The following is a 20,798-nucleotide window of genomic DNA, read 5'->3' on the forward strand; positions in this document are numbered from 1 at the left end:
CCTGAAATGTGTATCCTAATATTCTCACAAGACATTTGCCCCAGGGCCTGTCCGTTTTACTTTTTTCTCCAGAGCTTTGTTAGGAAATGGTCACCCAACAGAACGTCCTCGGTAGGTTGGAGACGATATTGTTTTCTACGACAGTATTGTTTTACGTCCTCTAGAACTACCTCCTCCAAGAAAAAGAAAAAAAAAGTGTGTGTATTTTTTCCCGTTCCTTTTTACTTCCTTTTACAAACGAGCTGATGTGTGCATCACATGACTTACGTTTACTCCAATTTAATATCATTTCCACATTTTTGGCAATTTTAATGTAATTCAATTGTTTACTCTCTAAATATCACCAACAGTGGATAAAGTAAAATCAAATTTAAAAAAAAAAAAAAATCGCCAAATTTGTCGCCAAGTTGGCGACAAAACTTGGCGACCAAAAAACTGGTGATATATCGCCAAGTGTCCGACAAATTATAACACCACTTGAGTTTACATCGAAATTAACAATGATTTCCCCACAAAAAAGGGCAAAAGACCCCCTTAGGAACATCCGAATGCAACCAAAAGAGAAGGTGCACAACTAGACCCCACTAGGAGTCTACGTGCCAAATTTCAACTTTCAAGGACATACTGTTTTTGAGTTATGCGAGATACATACGCACATACATACGTACATACGGACGTCACGAGAAAATTCGTTGTAATTAACTGGGGGGTCGTCAAAATGGATATTTCGGGTGTCTGTACGTTTCTAGGCATATATCCACGTGTGGTTAGGTCGAAAAAAAAACTCAACATTAATTCCGGGGTGAGCAAAATGGAAATTAAGGCCGAATTTTGAGTGAAAAATTTTTCGTGAATACAATACTTCCTTTTTTGGAAAAGGAAGTAAAAAGGAAGTATTGTATTCGCGAAAAAGATTTCACTCAAAAATCGACCTTAATTTCCATTTTTCTCACCCTCGAATGAATGTTGAGTTTATTTTTCGACCCGACCACACGTGGATATGTACCTAGGAACCTACAGACACCCGAAATATCCATTTTGACGACCCCCGAGTTCACTACAACGAATTTTCTCGTGACGTCCGTATGTACGTATGTATGTGTGTATGTATCTCGCATAACTCAAAAACGGTATGTCCTAGAAAGTTGAAATTTGGTACGTAGACTCCTAGTGGGATCTAGTTGGGCATTTTCCCTTTTGCTTGCATTCGGATGTTCCTAAGGGGATCTTTTGCTCCATGTTTGGGGGAAATCTTTGTTAATTTCGATGTAAACTCAAGTGGTGTTATGATTTGTCTGACACTTGGCGATATATCGCTAGTCTTCTGGTCGCCAAGTTTTGTCTCCAATTTCGTGACAAATTTGGCAATTTTTTTTAAATTTTAAATCTGGTTTCAATTTGGCCACTGTTGGTGATATTTAGAGTAAATTATTGAATCACATTAAAATTGCCAATAATGGGGAAATGACATTAAACTGGAATAAAAGGAAGTCATGGGATGCACACATCAGCTCGTTTCTCCAGTTATAAAATTTATCGCAAAAAGTCGTGTTCGTTATCATTCGAAGCTCTGAATTTGAACAAGTTTGAACCCTTCAACTAGTATTAAAAACTACTGTTTTCATTTGCGTACAAAGTCTTTTATTAGGTAAGTTGAGTTTTTTAAATAACTATTCAATTTTAAGACTCGGAAAAAAAAAAAAAAAAAAAAAAAAAAAAAATCGGAAAGTACCTTTGAAACTCGGTGAGGGTCGAATTTACCTCTAATTCTGAAGGCCGTCTTGTCTTTTTTCAACAACGAGAATATTCGGCAATTTTTAATCTTCTTTCCGAGCTTTTCGAGATCTTTTTACACATTCTTCAACATCTGCTTCTAGCGAAAGAGCATTTTTTGCTCATTGAAACTTTTAAAAACGTATCTCAAAAACACAATAGAGCAGAAGAGATTTTAATTCGAAAAAAATAACGATGTTAGGGTAAATCTTATTATTATTTTTTTAAAGAAATCTTTGAGTTAAAAATTTTCAATAGTTATATTGGTCAGCTTCTTAGTTGCCCCTCCCCCGCCCCCGTCCCATTTCTTCCTTCTTTTTTTTTTCCAAGTTCATCTGAAAATAAAAGCGTCTCAGCTCCGAGTTTCCCCCTCTCCTTTAAAAAACATTACGGAACATCTCAACTTTCATTTCCTGATCTTCAATTCCGCAAAATTTTCAGGGAAAGTCTTCAAATACCTTACAACATCGCTTAAAACTGCTTTCGAAAACCGCTTAAAATTGCGTTTTTGGAGCTTCAATTTCGAAAGCTATGCTGTTCCGGGTGTTGCCAAATATGATCTTACAATCGCGTTTTTAAGACTTCATTTTCAATGAGTTTTCGGGCAAGAGCCCCTCAACAGTAGCGGATTTTAGGGGAGGAGGGGGCCCACACCCCAAAAGGATGAATTAATTAAACTATTTATTATTTTTAATTGACTTCTTTTTTGCATTTTTTTTCTACAGGTTATTAAAAGTGACACCAAACACACACAGCATATTTTGAATAAAAGCATTTCTGTTTGCTAAAGAAGTAATATTGGAGTCAGATGCCCAGAGTAGCAGAATACATTAAACCCACTGGTTTCGAATTCAAGAGAACGTATTATCGCCATTCGTCTACTAATTCTTCTTTGATGGAATCAATAATTAACATATTTTTGAAAATGCGTAAGCGAGCATAAAAGAGTCATTTTGACCCAGAAGCTATTTGCGAAATAATAGATTTCATTTTCAGCTTATAAAAAATGCAAAATGAAAGAAATCATATGGTAGGTTCTTGGAAAAACCATGATTATTAATGGAAACGGCATGTAGTATCAATAGTTATCTCAACTGTGTCATGGCTTTAAAAACAAATCAGCAACTGCTTTGAAATTCACACAGAAATCTTACTACTATTATATATGCGAAAGTTCGTCTGTATGGATGTATGGATGTTTGTTACTCTTTCACGCAAAAACTACTGAACGGATTTTGATGAAACTTTACAATAATATAGCTTATGCATCAGAATAACACATAGGGTAGTTTTCGTCCCGTTATGGGCTTCAAAACACCCTTAGAGGGGCAATAAAATACAATTTTCGTATAAATTCTCTAATATAGGGATGAAAAAATACTTGCACATATTTACATTATATGTCCATCGAAAGCTCTGATTTTTCTGCTGAAAATGGCACCTATTCGAAATTTCTAAGTAGAATGAAAAACGAGTTATGAGCTTTTTAGTTCCATGTTCGAAGGCTTTCCTCAACTCAATACAGTATTTAGTGTATCATCTCAACTCCCTGTCGATAGCGGCAATGTTGTATTGTTGACTATCTTTGCTTTTCGTGACTGTTCAAGGCTTTTCTCAAGTCAAATCTTGAAGTAAGATTTTTGCACAAGATTGGCAAATAATACACGATTTGGCTGATCATTTTCCATTTAAACGGAACTTTAATGTAATTAATGGTTTTTAATATTATTTATGCTGATTGAACACTTACTCATTATCCAATCAATCAGCAAATCGCCAAATTTTTAGCAGATCGCCAAAATTTTTTCAGAAAGATTTCCGTAGCTGATGCACTTGGCAGTTTTTTTCAACGTCGCTGTTTTTGAAGCCGAAGACTACGTCATAATGTTTCTCAGCTTTCACCATGTAAACAAAATATCGCCAATCAAAGAATCTTTAAAAAAAACTTTTTTTACTGTGTTAAATAATCCAGCAACTAAATTAGGCAAATCCACAAACAGCACAAAAACTTTCATTAATTTTCCTTTTTGCACAATGTCAAACAATACTAAAATTTTGCTACTTATTTTGGAAAAATTTTGGATGAAACTCTTTAGCGCCATTTTATGGTGACCAAAAGTATCTCAGCACCTGTCGATAATATCTCAATGAAAATTAATATCATATCGTTTTACAAAGTAAGGAAAGAAGGGGGGAGCATCATCGAAGGTATTCCAAAACGATTCAAGCAAATTCAGTAAAATCGCACCAAGAGCCCACAATGATTGAAATTTCCCAAAATAACTAAAGCAAGTATAAGGGGATTACGAGCGCGGCTAAAATTTTTTTTACAACTTCGTACTTCAATAGTTATACAGAGAAGGTTTTAAACTCCATGTTAAAAAAAAAGTATCAAGAGATTATTCTTTTTAAACATGAGAAGATTAATTTCATGTTTTGGAAATTTGTATATGCTTAAATATAGTGATTTCGTTTCTAAATCAGTACTATTTTGTTCTTTATACTTATTGCTATTTTAGTTTTATGGGTAAAGAAGAAACTCGATTTTTAATCACGTCAAAAAGATGTGTTTTAAATTCTTTCACTTAAAACAGAAAACAAAAGCAAGTAACGATTTTTTCTCATAATTATTACTGACCCAGGCAACGCCGGGTATTTTTGCTAGTAATTTATAAATTCTTCAATAAAACTTATATGTTATGAAGTTATGATTTTCTTACTCAAATAATATTTTGTAGTTTAAATGTAAATTAATTTTTCAAAACTCAAATGAAGTGTGGATTTATTTAATAACATTGCCCTCAATGTTCCTAATTAAAACCGCTCATTGTATAGCATCTCGTTGACAATATTTTGGGTTTAGTATTTAATTGGTTTGAAACGTTGAAGATGTTTTCCGTCCACATTCGTGCATAATATTCATGTATTTAGAAGTAGATTCATGTACCTAAAACCCATTTAAAAATAAAGTCATGAAAACTTTGTTGTGAAACATCGAAATATCATAGAATTCTGTGCTTAAGTTTTTAGGACTTCAATTTTGGAAGAAAATGTCCGATGAGTCCCCTGTACCGTTCTTAACCCTAACTTCACAAAAGATAAACATCTAAAATTGCGTTTTTAAAACTACAAGTTTCAAACTTGAGAGATTTTAAGAGAAAATCAAATCATCAATTGATGAGATTTTTTTCCTGGTGTGCCCCTCTCCCTTAAAAATCATTTTCTTGCTGCGCCACCGTTGTGTGTTGTGTTGTAAGAACGTGGGTGCATATCGTTACAAGATATTTTTTTTTTATTCAAAAAATGTTGTTGCACAGAAATTATTACTTGTTTCAAATTACTGCTCATCTAGTTTTTAAGAGAACGTGACAAGTTATCAATAATTTGAAGAAAATAAAAAGAGTCCTATATTTTGTTTTTCTTTGTTTGCATAAAAATTCTGAATCTGGCTCAAGGGCGCCGGCAGATTTATATGCAGAAGGGTACACCCGCGTGTAAATCGCTAAAAAATTTTCTTTCTAGATTTTTACTGTATTTATTTTTAGATTTTAAAAAATTTAGCTTATCTTTTTTTATTTTATTTATTTTAAAGCGAATACTGAGATGTATTTTCATCTTTGGTAAAGTTAATTAATTTATGTTTTTTACATATTTCTCTGATCACAATTGTTTTGCACTTTTGTAATTTGACCTTGCTTAAAATAAAATTAATTATCACCATTCAAAATAATTAGTTATAATAAGATTAAAAATAATAGTACTATTAAAAATATTAGATTAATACTGCGTTTTAAAGTTTATTTATTTATTTTGAAAAGTATTTTTGAAAGTGCCTCCCCTGCTGTCCCTTATCGGTGCTGCAAGGGAGGCGTAGTGCATCGCCGGAATACGTACTGGATAAAAACATGAGATTAATAATTTTCGTGATGTATTTTGTAGTTTTTCCCTATCTGATTAATTAAATTTAATTTTTGAAAGTCAGGGAGTAAAAGTGCACCACCCTGCCGGCAATCATGGATAAAAACATTAGATTAATATCATTCGTGATTTAGTTAGTAGTTTAAGTATTTTGTATCTTGTCCTGTGTTTAAAATGAATTTTATTTTGTTCATTTAACACAAATAATTATTTTAAGAAAGTTTAAATGTAAGAAACATGTTTATATATTTTCAAAAAAATTTCTTTAAACCGGGAGGGGGGGATACGAGTGTATCCATGATTTGGCCCCTTCATTTTTTCAAGGCACAAGCCGCCACTGACACTCATTGTTTATCATTTCTTAGGCGGTGCAAACAGTACAGTATCCTCATATAAATAATAGCCGTGATCGAGTAACCTGCGTGTTTCAACTATGAAACTCGCGTCGCGACATGATAATTTGATAAAATGTTTCGGTAATGTTTAACATGCAGGGAAAGGCTTTATTGTGACAAGGCTGAACTCGATACGGTAACTTAACAGTTTTACTGGTAAGACTCATTTCAGGGTAATGAAAAAACGAAAACAATTAACACTATCTACTGGAGTTTAGGGTTAATCCACAGGAGTTAGGGTTAAAATTTCAAATATCAAAACATCATCAAATAGGCAATTGCTTAGTTCAAATGTAGAAGCAATTTTCACCCGTTAATTCTTGACGAGTGACTTTTTAGTAGTAAAATACCATTAGTAGTAAAATAGCAGTAAAATACCAGTAGTCCATTAGTCTGTGCTATGAGTAAGACGATTTTTTTTTTTTTAAATCGCGTCATACGTTCAACGTTATGATGATTCCCCCCCTCCCCCAGTTGGCCCATACTCTTCCTATACGATACTCCTATAACCTAATGAGAGTTTTTGAAATCGATATGACATAAAGCAATATTCCTTACCTCCTTTCTCAAGTGAAACATAGGTTTGTTTCTATGACGACCACTTTAATTCGGTGTAACTTTTCTTTTTTTATGAAGTCTCAGGCATTTCTTTTGTTTTATGTGGTGATTGTAGCATGCCATTTTGATGTTAGTAAAACTGCGGATCAAGTTTTGGCATCATTTAGATACATTTAATATGATTTGTTAATTCGAAGAAAACGTTGCTCTTCACAAGAAATGCTAAAGCTTCTTCTAAGGTAAGTTAATTCATTACATTGTGAAATACAGTATAACAATAATAAAATTGCAATTATTTTTGTTAGCGATGATGAAATATTATTTTAGCCAAAGCAAAAGTTATGTCTGCTTCTAGTCAGGTACTTTTCAACTTCCAAAACTTGGAAAGATTTCAACTAAGCTAATGTTTATCTGCTTTGCCTTGAGATTGGGTTGGTTAATGTGAAAAATTGGCGGTACTTTTCCGTTAAAGGTACGTCACTTTTAGTTCGATGACTTTTTTACTTTTCACCTTACCAATAAGATAAAAATTGTTTAAAGCGGTTGGCCAAATCTACAAGTATATGACCAGCCTAGAATTTAGAAAAAAATAATTAGTTTGCAATAGTGATAAATGAATGAAAATCGCCCAAAATAAAAAATACGCCATGTGCCTTCTTTAACGAAAAAGTACCAATTTGCCAACGGCGCCAAAATTTCAGTTGTTGAAATACTCCCCAGAAATTGCTAATAGTATTTCAATGCCATGGGATTGTATCCTGCTTAATGTAATAAATTTTCTATGCTCCAAATTACTGTAATTCATCATTTTGACCACTGATAATGAATAAACTGGTTTCTCGAATAGTTTTTCGTTCCAAATAGGGAAGTTGCAACCTATTAAATGTTCATATTTTGGCTATTGGATATTGTTAATTGACCCTCAAAAATAAAAAATTCACCATCGCTGAATTTTAAAACACCGTGATTGATTTTTAATGAATTTTTAAAAATCCACGCGTAAAAGTGCGCGCTTCTGAAACGTCACGAGCTTACGTCATAGGGCATTAATGGGCAGCCTTCCGCCGAAGATCCCTTGTTTTCGCTAGAGACATTTTGAGCGCGCTGATATTTTTATTTTTTAGAAATTCAATAATCCTTTTGAACACACTATGGAGGCCGGGTTCGTTAAAGCACAATCTAAATAATCTTCCTCAAGTTACACCAATGAGATATTCGAATATTTCCGAGAGGATGAGAGGTTTAATGTTCCAGAAACGTGATGAGTTAAATGCGAGGAGAAAGCCTTTTACGTTTTGTCTTCGAAGTCGAATGCACGTCCTTCGGTTTCTCCCCTATCGGAAGAGCGCATGATATCACTTCCTATGCCATTTGACGTCACAAGCGCTTGAACTTTAAAAATTAATTTTAAAAAAAAAACACTACTTATCGTATCGCAAAAATTTTTTCACCTATGATGTTCATACATGTTACTCTATCAGATAAAAATAAAATTGAAAAATCAAAAACTTCCCTATTGTCTATTCCATTAAGTGGGCTAGATAGTAACAGTATTTTCATTAAATAGTCCGTTTGTAACCTGTTACTAGAGAGTTTCAAACGTTTTTATGTTGAGAAAAGGATCCTAATATGATAACTCTTCTTTAAATTAAGATTGGAACATAATAAATTACTCAATTCTCATTATAATCAAATCAATGACTCTCTTCTGTACATGTGATCTGTGTAGATCACATAGGATCAGTCAAATCTTCAAACACCATGAGCAGTAGAGACTCTCAAAACATAAAAATGTTAACAAAACTGCAAAATCTGGGAAAGGTGTCTTAATATGTGGTAGTGTCAACACGGTATTAAAACGTTTCAAATTTAAAAATTTCAGTTTTTTTTTCAAGACTTTATCTCAAACATTATATGGATGTCTCACTTCCCAAATTGATTAACTCCATAAAACAACGAGCTAATGTGTGCATCACACGACTTCCTTTTACTCCAATTTAATGTCATTTCCCCATTATTCGCTATTTTAATGTGATTCAATTGTTTACTCTCTAAATATCACCAACAGTGGCCAAATTGAAACCAAATTTTAAAAAAATCCGCCAAATTTGTCGCCAAGTTGGCGACAAAACTTGGCGACCAAAAGACTGGCGATATATCGCTAAGTGTCCGACAAATTATAACACCACTTGAGTTTACATCGAAATTGACGATGATTTCCCCCTAAAAAGGGGTAAAAGACCCCCTTAGGAACATCCGAATGCAACAAAAAGGGAAGGTGCACAACTAGGCCCCACTAGAATTCTACGTACCAAATTTAAACTTTCTAGGACATACCGTTTTTGAGTTATGCGAGATACATACACACATACGCACATACGCACGTACATACAGACGTCACGGGAAAATTCGTTGTAATTAACTCTGGGGTCATCAAAATGGATGTTTCGGGTGTCTGTAGGTTCTTAGGCACTTATCCACGTCTGGTCGGATCGAAAAAAAAAAAAAAAAACTCAACATTCGTTCGGGGGTGAGAAAAATGGAAATTAAGGCTGATTTTTGAGTGAAAATTTTTTCGCAAATACAATACTTCCTTTTTTTGCAAAAGGAAGTAAAAAGTTGAGAAAAGTGATTAAGATGGTGTTATACATAGTAGTAAATAGGACCTCGTGTTACATTTTCTGCCATCACATGGTCAGAAATGTACTGAACCAAAACTTTAATATAAATTCACATGATAAGCATTGATTAAGCGCTATTCAAGCAGAAATGATGATTTTTTTTAAAAGTAGAGTTAATCGATTTGGCAACTGAAGCATCCATATAAAACTATCCAAATCCGCGCAGAACATCTGTTCTCTTCAGATATTAAAAAAATGTATCTTAAAACAGAAGAGACAAATGTAAGCTTTGTGAGTTTCTTCTAACGTTGTCGTTTGGGGATAATTTTACATTTTGATGAATTTTTTAAAGTTATTTAACGGATTTTTTAATTTATTTGGCGGACTAATTTTACTGGAATGTTTAATACTTTCTTGTGGTCTGATTTAAATATTTTTTTTGGCAGAATTATTATATTTTAACGTAACTTTTAGTATAGCGGTGGGCTAAGATTTTTGTAAACTCGCCACGTCCACGTTACTGTTACTTCGCTCCAGTTTCCTAATGTTACCAAAATAAAACCGAGTCTCCCTTATTCAGAGGAAACCATTCCGCTCTGTCCGAAAATACTCGATTAGCAGTTTTTTTTTTTTTTTTTGTATTCCAATTTAAGACTCAATTTTCACATAAACCCCCTAATACGGGGGTGAAAAAATATTTGCATACATTAACATTAAATGTCTATTGAAAGCGCTGATTTTTCTGCTGAAGATGGGAACTGTTCGAAATTTCAAAGTAGAATAAAAAACGAGTTATAAGTTTTTTAGTTCCATATTCAAAGGCTTTCATCAGCTCCGATTCAGTATTTTGTGAATCATCTCAATTGCCTGTCGATAGCTAGAATTGCGCATATCCTTTCTGTTTTTTGTCTGACTGTTCAAGGTTTTTCTCAAGTCAAGTCTTAAAGTAACGTTTTTCCCACTTCAAAAGTATCCAAGCTTTTAACATGTTTTGTGTTCTGCGGCGTACTACTCCGGAAAATACTTTTTAAATCTTATTCCTTTTCAAAGTAATGAAAATTTTTAAGTGTAATTGTTTCACCTCATAACTACTGCTTCGCGCAGATAGACCTTTCATTAAACATTCTTTTTTGAGTAATATTTCGCTCCTCGCTTTTCGCTATTCAGAGCATTTACCCCTTCATTCTAAGAGCTGCCAAAGTAGAAAAGAATGGACAAACCGAAGTCGAGGGAAGACAAAGATAAGGATCCGTTCCAAGCTGCGAAGGAAGCGGAAGCTCGAATCCTGAAGCTTCAAGCAGATGTGCATCACCTGAAGCAGAGGATTCAACTATCTGGTGAGTATTTTGAATGTGCTTATAAAGCTAATATCTCTGAACAAGCACACTACATTTCTAACAATATCAGCTATAAAAATTCCTCAACTACCATGATGACTCTCTCACAATCCGATTTAGAAACTTTAGGACAGTACTGTTTGACCACGGATTGTATGTAATCTGGCAATCTGCCAAGTAAAGACGATTCCATCCAGCAGGGAAGATAGGAAAATAGCGATGGGATATTGATACACGCGTTTTATAATGTCACTAGTGCCTTATTCATTTATTGCATTCTCAGAAATAAAATAAGGGGAAACAAAAGTAGTTACCATTGAAACAACAAAAAGAAAATGAAATATTTTCATTTCGTTCAGGAACGTAAAAGCAAAATGGTAAGCTCAAAACTTTGTTGTAAATAAATAAATCAATTAACTTTTGCGATTGAGAATATAGATCGAATATAATTTAGATTTGAAAAATGTTGCTGTGAGAAAATTTTCATTTTTACAAAACTAAGGCTAAATAACAGAGAGGCAAAAGTGCACATCTGAAACAAATCAACTAACACCCCTATAAACTAATAGATACGTCCATTTCCACCTATAAACTGGATATTAGCCTTTCCATGTAATCGATGGTCAAACAGTAGGCCAGACGCATCCGTAAAAGCCTTCTTGAGCAGTACCGTCGAATCAAGTTCTGAAGAGGTGCAACAGCACACCTACAAGCGAGGGCGCACTAAGAGGTAAAAGTTGTACAGAGTATGTACTAGATAGCAAAAAATAAGTAAATAAACATTTTTTATGTTTTATTTTTAAGTTTTTCGTTTTTAAATTTATTTGAGGTGAAACTTTTTGAAATTTAAAACATATTTACCTGTTACCTATCCTTATTTTTTAAAAAAAAGTATCGACTTTCGTATGAATATAAATTTATTGCACATAGAGAGAATCCTTACTAATATTATTAATGAGAAAGTGACTTTGTTTGTATATTTGCTTGTTTGTTTGTAATTCTCTAACGCCTTAACTACTCAACCGATCATCATGAAATTTTTTATGCACCTTGTTGAGACTGCAGAAGAGATAAATGCTAAGATGGAACAAAGAACCTTTTAAAAGTAAATTTGGGCGGATGGTTCCTGAAAATGTCTTGAATCTCATTGTGTTTCCATCAATGGGTCAAGCGTCTAAAAGGTAATTCGTTCCTATGCAGTATGCATATAAACCATTATATTGTTTTCCCCCCTACAGCACGTATATGACACCTTCAAATTTGATGACGTTCCTGTTAGCTCATTGACAACTCACTACTATCGAAGATTTCATAGATACTTGCTACTCCATAGGGATGCATCGGTAATCTCTCTTTCTATTGTATATTTAGATTCACCACAAACTGGTTTAATATGAGCCAAAAACTTGTGACTTATGAGTGAATACACTCTTCAGCAATGCTTGCTCTATACATCTTGCCGCTCGTTTCTTCCAGTGAGAGTCCGCTAGTGCGCTAGATTTATTTTAGCTACCTGTTTATTGGCCCTTTCAGCTTCAATGAGATCACGTCTGCCTCCATCTCGGTTATTGTCAATTCCAGATTTGACAGTATGTGTTTCAAACATTCTTTCTTTTTCCTTTATTAGAATCGGAAGAAAGAGCTGAAAAAGAAGAATGTGATAAGAAAATAAACGAAAATAAAGATCGGATCAAGAAACTCGAATCACAACTGGAGGAACTGCAAATAAGCAAAAACAAAGGCCTGCGGGTACCTAAAAATTTGATCATTTTTCTATTTCTTAACTAATTAGCCGTGTCAACTATGGTGTATAAATTCAGTAACGTACAAAATGAGCTTGAGTAAAAACAATTCTTCAACTAATGCATGGCATGTCCATTGACTATTAACCATCACAGATTCTTTTTTTAGTATTTGAGACTAAGAGACTTGCAAAATATCTCAAAAAATTTTGCAAAAAGAAATCTCAGCGACTTAAACTTTATATATTAAAGCATAAAATTGGCCGTCTTCGGTAAATCAGATAAACAGTCATTTATTTTTTTATGTAATAAATAACTAGAATATTACATTTCGGCGCATCATTCTGTAAAATCCAGTCAATTTTTGTAAAAATGAAACAAGTGTGCGCAAAGAGAATTTTCAAAAAGCATAAAATAAAAGTACTCTTTAGCACGTTCCCCCCCCCCCCCCCTCCAGAAAAACGGGCAAAAAAATATCAATTTTTTTTGGGAAGGGGGGGGGGACTGAAAATAAATTTACGCTCGTATAGGTATAGGGTAAGCTAATTTTTCCAATTTCAGTTGGGTAAAGGATGTTTGTTTCGAATTTAAAAATATTAGAATAAAATTTAAACAAATTGATTTTTTATGTGGCTAAAAATTCAACGAAAATAGATTAACCTTTTCCACACAAAGCAACTACTTTATAATACAGAATTTCTAACAAGCTTATGTATGTGTCTAATCATCAAAGTACACGACGTGGTTTAAACGAAAAAAAAAATCTGCATAAGTAGTGCCATTAATAGTAAATAAGTTAAATTATAATCTACTCCACCTATTCTTACTAGAACGAATCTCAGGTGGGCATTCAAAATATAAAAAACGCACGATACAAGATTCCCGTGTGAGACACTGTGTATGTGCAAATTTGCTCGTATCTTTCGCTCGTGCCAGACCTTTCTTAAGGGGAAGAATTATGTTAAATTGTTCTTGAAACTTCGTGCTTCTCTAAATTAAACCTCCAACGTGTTTCCACGTACTCTTAAAAAAAAAAAAGACAGTAGCATATAATTTTTATCCTCATATATATAATAGCGAATTCACTGATTGGGTAACGCTCTGACGTCATCAGCAATAAAACTCACGTCATAGCATGATAATTTGATAATATTTTTGGGTATGTTTAACATGCAGGGAAATAGCGGGATTCAAAAGTTTTCGTTCGAAAGATCGGACTGCTAATCGGTCGGAATTTGCTTCGCTCACTGATCGGCTGGATTACAGAAACGTGGTAGCTTGGCGACTTTGGCCATAAACAACAGAGTTGCAGGATTATTTGTTTGCATTTTAAAGCTACTGTTAATGTAACGTATTGTATTTTTTGTTTATTTCGCGAAATATTTTAAATTGCAAAGAATTGTTTTTGGTTTTTAAAGAGTTTAGTCATGTAAGTTGAAGAATGTTTATTTTATATCAGAAGGGGGGGGGGATGAGTGATTTTGGCTATTTCAGGGAACTGTTTTTAACTTTATCATTTTTTCAAATGATATCCTTTCGACTGTTTTATATTTTCTCATATGAGGGACGTTGCAGCGGGATTTGCTGTTTGTTTTAGATGGGTAGTTAGTTTTTTACACTTAATATCTGAGGACGATTTTTATCCTTTGAGTATGACTGAAGGAACAAATCATAAATTGTTTTCAAGTACACGAAAAAAAAAAGTTAATAAAACAGCTGCTCAGTGGGCATTAGATAAATCAAGTTGTAATAAATATACACATTCTAACACCAAGCAGCTTAAAACATTTTCTTTTCACTTATTTTTGTCAACAAAAAGTTCAAACACTTGATAGTTTATTGAAATTTTTCAACTTTTCAATTTACAAAGTTTGAACAGAACAACGTCTATTGGGTCCTCCATAATGCGTGGTGCTGGGAGCACCGGAATTGGAGAGACAATGAATGGGGACGAGTACTCTTTACAGATGAGAGCAGATTCAGTCTGAGTAGCGATTCTCATCGCATACCTATCTGGAGAGAGCGGGGAAGCCGCAATCATCCCTCGAACATCATTGAAAGGGACAGATATGGAGGTCGCGGTGTTCTCGTTTGGGGAGGCATCATGCTTGGTAGTCGTACAGACCTTCACATCTTCGACGCAGGTTCAGTCAACGGGACCCGTTATTGTAACGAGGTTCTTCTTCCATATGTGCGTCTTTTTAGAGGCGCTATGGGTCCGCAGCTCCTTTTCATGGACGACAATGCACCATGTCATCGCACAGTAGCTGCCAATCAGCTCTTAGAAAGTGAGGATATTGAACGTATGGATTGGCCGGCACGATCTCCGGATCTCAATCCCATCGAGCATGTATGGGATTTTCTAGGTAGACGCTTGGCAGCTCGTACCTTACCACTAGTAACCATTCGGGAGCTTCGATTGGCGCTGCAAGACGAATGGGCAGCAATGCCTCAATAACTCATTGACACCCTCATTATCAGCATGGGCAGACGCTGTGAAACCTGCCTAGCAGTCGGGGGAGATCATATCCCCTACTAAAGACCGAATGTTTCTTGCTGGACACCCATCACATGGATGTTTTGGCCTTCAGTCGCATTGCGCTCCATGCTACTTTTTCAATAAAGCTTCTTTTTATCCCTCTGATTTCTCTTTTAGTAAGTGTTGCTTACATTACACATGTACTTACGTATTGGGGATCTTACGGTATTAAATGTGTTGATTTGGAAAGCTTTTGTACAAAGTTATATTGAAAAAACCGTCTAGTCCTTAATTTTTGCACACCAGTGTACATACACACACCTGCACACACGCACATACACACGCACATACACACACACACACACACACACACACACACACACTCATGCCTGCACACAGACACAAACACTCACGCATACACACACACACTCATGCCTGCATACAGACACAAACACACACGCATGCATACACATACCTACACAACACACACACACATTTATTAAATGTGTTGATTTGGAAAGCTTTTGTACAAAGTTATATGGAAAAAACCGTCTCGTCCTTAATTTTTGCACACCAGTGTAGAGGACTTGATAGACGTTGTTCTGTTCAAACTTTGTAAATAGAAAAGTTGAAAAATTTCCATAAACTATCAAGTGTTTGAACCTTTTTGTTGACAAAAATAAGTGAAAAGAAAATGTTTTAAGCTGCTTGGTGTTAGAATGTGTATATTTATTACAACTTGATTTATCTAACGCCCACTGAGCAGCTGTTTTATTAACTTTTTTTTTCGTGTACTTGAAAAAAATTTATGATTTGTTCCTTCAGTCATACTCAAAGGATAAAAATCGTCCTCAGATATTAAATGTAAAAAACTAACTACCCATCTAAAACAAACAGCAAATCCCGCTGCAACGTCCTTCATATGAGAAAATATAAAACAATCGAAAGGATATCATTTGAAAAAATGATAAAGTTAAAAACAGTTCCCTGAAATAGCGAAAACCACTCACCCCCCCCCCCTTCTTCTATAAAATAAACATTCTTCAACTTACATGACTAAACTCTTTAAAAACCAAAAACAATTCTTTGCAATTTAAAATATTTTGTGAAATAAACAAAAAATACAATAAGTTACATTAACAGTAGCTTTAAAATGCAAACAAATAGTCCCGCAACTCTGTTGTTTATGGCCAAAGTCGCCAAGCCACCACGTTTCTGTAATCCAGCCGATCAGTGAGCGAAGCGAACTCCGACCGATTAGTAGTCCGATCTTTCGAACGAAGTGTCTATATGGATAAGTTTGTCTATATGGATGTATGGATGTTTGTTACTCTTTCACTCAAAAACTACTGAACGGATTTTGATGAAACTTTACTATTATATAGTTTATCCATCAGAATTACACATAGGGTAGTTTTCATCCTATTATGGGGGGCAAAAACCCCCTTAGGGGGCAATAAAACACAATTTTCTTATAAATTCTCTAATTTGGGGATGAAAAAATACTTGCACATATTTACATTATATGTCCATCGAAAGCTCTGATTTTTCTGCTGAAGATGGCACCTGTTCGAAATTTCTAAGTAGAATATAAAACGAGTTATGAGCTTTTTAGCTCCATGTTCGAAGACTTTCCTCAACTCAATACAGTATTTAGTGTATCATCTCAACTCTCTGTCGATAGCGAAAATTGTTGTATTATTGACTATCTTTGCTTTTCGTGACTGTTCAAGGCTTTTCTCAAGTCAAATCTTGAAGCAAGATTTTTGCACAAGATTGGCAAATAATACATGGATTTGGCTGATTATTTTCCATTTTAATGCAACTTTGAGGCAATTAATGCGTTTTTTTTTATTTATTTGTGTTGACTGGGTATTTAATCGATCAGCAGGAATCTAGCCAAACATTTTTGTGGAATTATTTCAATAGCTAAGGCATTTGGCAATCTTTTCAACTGTCGCTGTTTGTGAAACTAAAAGTATGCAATACTGTTTCTCGGTTTTCACCATGTAACCGAATATCACCACTTCTTTAATATTTCTTTCTTTAAATTTGTTAACACGTAAAATTATTCGCCAACTAAATCAAGCAAATCCATAAACAGCACAAAAACTTCCATTAATTTGTCTTTGCGCACAATATCAAAAAAATGCCAAATTTTTACTATTTATTGGAAACATTTCGGGTAGCAACATTTTATAATCACTAGAAGTATCTCAGTATTTGGCGACACTATCTCTTCAATGAAAATTAGTAACACAGTTTTACAAAGTTGGTAGGAAGAGCCTCATTAAGGTATCCCAATATGATTAATGTAAATTCAATAATATTTTAAATCGCAGTAAGGGATTACGGGCGGCTACGTTTTTTTAGAAGTTTGTACTTCAATAGCAATATAGAGAGAAGGTTTTAGACTATTCGAAAAATAAAAGATAAATCTTTTTAAACAAGTGAAGTTTAATTTCATATTTTGGAAATTCCTCAAATTTGTATATGCTTAAATATCGTTTTTTCGTTTCTAAAAGAGTACAATTTTGTTCTTCATACATATTGCCATTTTACTTTTATGGGCTAGGAAGAAAGCTCTATTTTTAATAACGTCAAAGAGGTGTCTTTTGAGTTATTTCAGTTACAGCAGAGAACTAAAAAAAGTAGTGATTGTTTCTCATAATTATTACAGACCCAGGAAACGCCGGGTATTTTTGCTACGTACAATTTTCTGGTAACTAAATAAAGTTATGAAATAGAGTCTGCCCCCCTACCACCAGTTACCGTCGAACAAAGATTTATTTTTCGCCAGGAACGGCCAAATACATACAAACATTTCTTTTATAGCATCTTCTGTTCGGAATTAAAAGTCATATCTGATGAAGAGAGATTAACCAATCATTTTACGCAGTTTCATAAACTTGGCAAGTCTCTGGTGAATGTATGGTACTGTGGTCCTTTGGGAATTAATAATGGATTTGTATTGATTTATTTTACATTTTAACGCTGCTTTTAATTGCAAAAATATAAAATGAAACTAAACAAGATGCCATTTTAAAAACTTATTCGATAGGAAGCGTTATGATAACGTGTTCGGAACGAATGTTCAAAAATTTTGGCACTACAGCCATTACAAAAGTTGCATTAAAATGTAAAAATTCCGCCAAATTAATTTTGGTTAAAAGATCATTAAGTACTATGAGGCATTGAAGTTAAAATCATTCCGCAAAATTAGTGAAACAACACTCTTAAATAACAATAAAACTACTATTAAAATGTAAATTAATCCACCAAATTTATTTTTTATCTCCAGTCTTACCAGGCGACTACGTTAGTGCATTGGCGAATTATTTAAAATTTTTATGAAACTTTTCGTTTTCTTTTTTCTTTTTTGTGTGTATTTTTAAGGGTTAATGATGCTAATTAGGATTTTGTGGAATTAATGTCCCTATTTTAATGGCGACAATGGAGAATATTGTTCTTTCTTTCTCTCATTTTGTTTTGGTTTTCTATCCTATCGGACCTGTACTGATGAAGATTTTTGAAAATAATCATGACTGAGATCATCAGAGGGAAATGTTATTTGAAAGCGTTGACAGAGACCATTCTGAAAGAGACTTTTGTGATTTTTTCTCTTTGCGAAATGAGAAGTTTTTTGTACTATTGTCCTCATTTAAATGGGAACTTTAAAAAAAAAACTGTTGTCCTTACTCTGATTTTAATGATATTTTCACTCTGAACTTTTTGGTATTGTAATCAGGATCGTTTACGTTATTTAGAAACAGTTGATTTCCTTCTAATGGGGATTTTAAAAGTTTGATGTTTTCACTCTAAAGGGACATTATTAGAATCAGGATTTATAGTGATTGTTGACCTTATTTTAGGGCGATATCTCCGGTAAGAAGCTATACATTATACAATAATTTAGATAGCCGGTGTAGCGCTGTATAGTATTTGACGGAGATCGGGATTATAAGGAAACCGTTTCACTTTATTTAAGAATAGTTGACCTCACTCGAATTGGATTTTTTGAGAATTAACCAAACCAACTTCTTTAGAACTCCTGAACGTTTTCGTGATTTATTTTGTCTGTTTTTTTTTTTTTTTTTGGGGTGTCTTCGCAGTTTCATCGACATTTCATTTACCCCCCTTCCCCCTGATTTTCAGTTTTAGTCATACCTTTTGATACATTTAAAGGGGCAGGCAATTTGAAATGTCAGCGAAACTGGAGACAAACCATTTTTTGGTAACTATTTGACCTCTGCCTGTGTTGACCGTTAACTTGAATTGATTGAAAAAAAAAAAAAAAACTACATGAACGTGAGCGAAGCCGCGGGTAAAAGCTAATTTTTCATAAAGTTATATACACAATTTTTGTTTTTAAGCCTTTTCAATATTGATTTTCAATTTTCCCTTTCATACCTTCAGGTTTTGTAATCATTGATGATTTATACGAAAAATTGTACTTTATTTTCGGAAATGCTTGGGTCTCTTGTAATTAGGAAATATGTAGGGGAGACTGGAGATTCTTGATCCCTGGGGATACATGATCCCGCTGCCAAAAAGGTACCAAAATCATTAAGTAGAGATTTGAAACCTGAAAATTATGTTAAAGTTATACTTCTACATAAATAACAGAATTTTTAAAAAAATACTAAGCACTCTTCATAATGCACTCAAAAGGACAAAATAACTTTTCTGGGTCAGAAAGGACAATTTAAGAATTCCTTGTAGTTTTCGAAAATTCCTTGAAAATGACACCACAAACGAAGAAAAGTGCGGCTCAAGTCTTGAAGGAATTTATAATCATTGTATTATCACTTTCAGTCATAAATTCGAGTGTTGAAACATGCATATTTTTCTTATTAGGAAAGTTTGGTTTGAAAATGACTAGAACCACACTTTTCTTCGTTTGTGGTGTCATTTTCTTGGAATTTTCGAAAACTACAGGAATTCTTAAATTGTCCTTTCTGACCCAGGAAAGTTATTTTGTCCTTTTGAGTGCATTATGAAAAGTGCTTAGTATTTTTTAAAGAATTCTGTTATTTTATTCTTTTTAGTGTAAATGTATTTCAGAAATAGAATAATGTTACTTTCACGAAACTTCACCTAATTTGTTCATATAAATACTCAGTATAAAAGGGAAAAAACCTATATGCGTGTCTAAAGCAGTTGGCACTAAAATTTAATCCTTGTTCCTCTCTAGGATTTATGCTTGCTAATTTCATGCTTGCTTCAACGAAGCCTTGATTCAAAATTTTCATTATGATTGCTTTTAATATTACTGTTGCAAGGCAACAGAATTTGTAACAATAGGTTTTATATTTAAACATTTAATAGGGATCTTACATGAAATTTGCTGTTTTCCATCCAAACTGAAATAATTATTTTATTTTAGAACTAAAATAATTATTTCAGTTAGGATAGATTTAATTTTTCAGTGCTAAGTTGTACCTTTAGATAAAGCAAATCATTTAGTGAAATCTCGAAGTCTCTAAATGGTCTAGTTGTTGAGATATAAGCAAAACCAGGCCCCAGATGTCTCCGTGACAATCAGGTCAAGGATAATAAAAGTGCTTAAAATGGCAACACTTTGTTTGTTTGTTTGTTTGTTTGTTTTTTCAGCCATTTTGTTTTAGTTCAAGAAGTGATTGTCTGAACGTGTCGAGGGAAACTTTTTTTTTTAGGAAAGCATTCCGAAGTTTACGTTATCCTTTATCTACAACTTAAAACGAGCTGATGTGTGCATCACATGACTTCCTTTTGCTCCAATTTGATGTTATTTTCCCATTATTGGCAATTTTTATATCACCAATAGTGGCCAAATTTAAACCAGATTTTAAAAAAAAAATCGTCAAATTTGTCCTCTTAATAAATATTTAAAACAAAGAGCTTGAGTTATTCTCGTCGTCATAAAAAAACTGAAAAATCAGAGCGACATAAACTTTGGTCAAGTGAGGATAGTAAGAAATTTGTGTTTGCTCAAT

The 20,798-nt window shown here is 33.8% G+C and overlaps 1 protein-coding gene across 1 annotated transcript in view; it reads left to right on the top strand.

The window, feature by feature from the left end:
* The first annotated feature begins 6,795 nt into the window (after positions 1-6,795).
* Positions 6,796-20,798, top strand: part of LOC129234602 (outer dynein arm-docking complex subunit 3-like) — a 54,317-nt gene continuing 40,314 nt past the window's right edge. Inside the window, exons 1-3 of the mRNA XM_054868631.1 lie at positions 6,796-6,883; positions 10,433-10,602; positions 12,230-12,351. Of these exons, the coding sequence (XP_054724606.1) occupies positions 10,476-10,602; positions 12,230-12,351 (249 nt within the window). The 5' untranslated portion in view covers positions 6,796-6,883; positions 10,433-10,475. The remainder of the gene's footprint in view (positions 6,884-10,432; positions 10,603-12,229; positions 12,352-20,798) is intronic.

This window comes from Uloborus diversus, chromosome 1, assembly GCF_026930045.1.
Source record: "Uloborus diversus isolate 005 chromosome 1, Udiv.v.3.1, whole genome shotgun sequence".
Taxonomy (NCBI): domain Eukaryota; kingdom Metazoa; phylum Arthropoda; class Arachnida; order Araneae; family Uloboridae; genus Uloborus; species Uloborus diversus.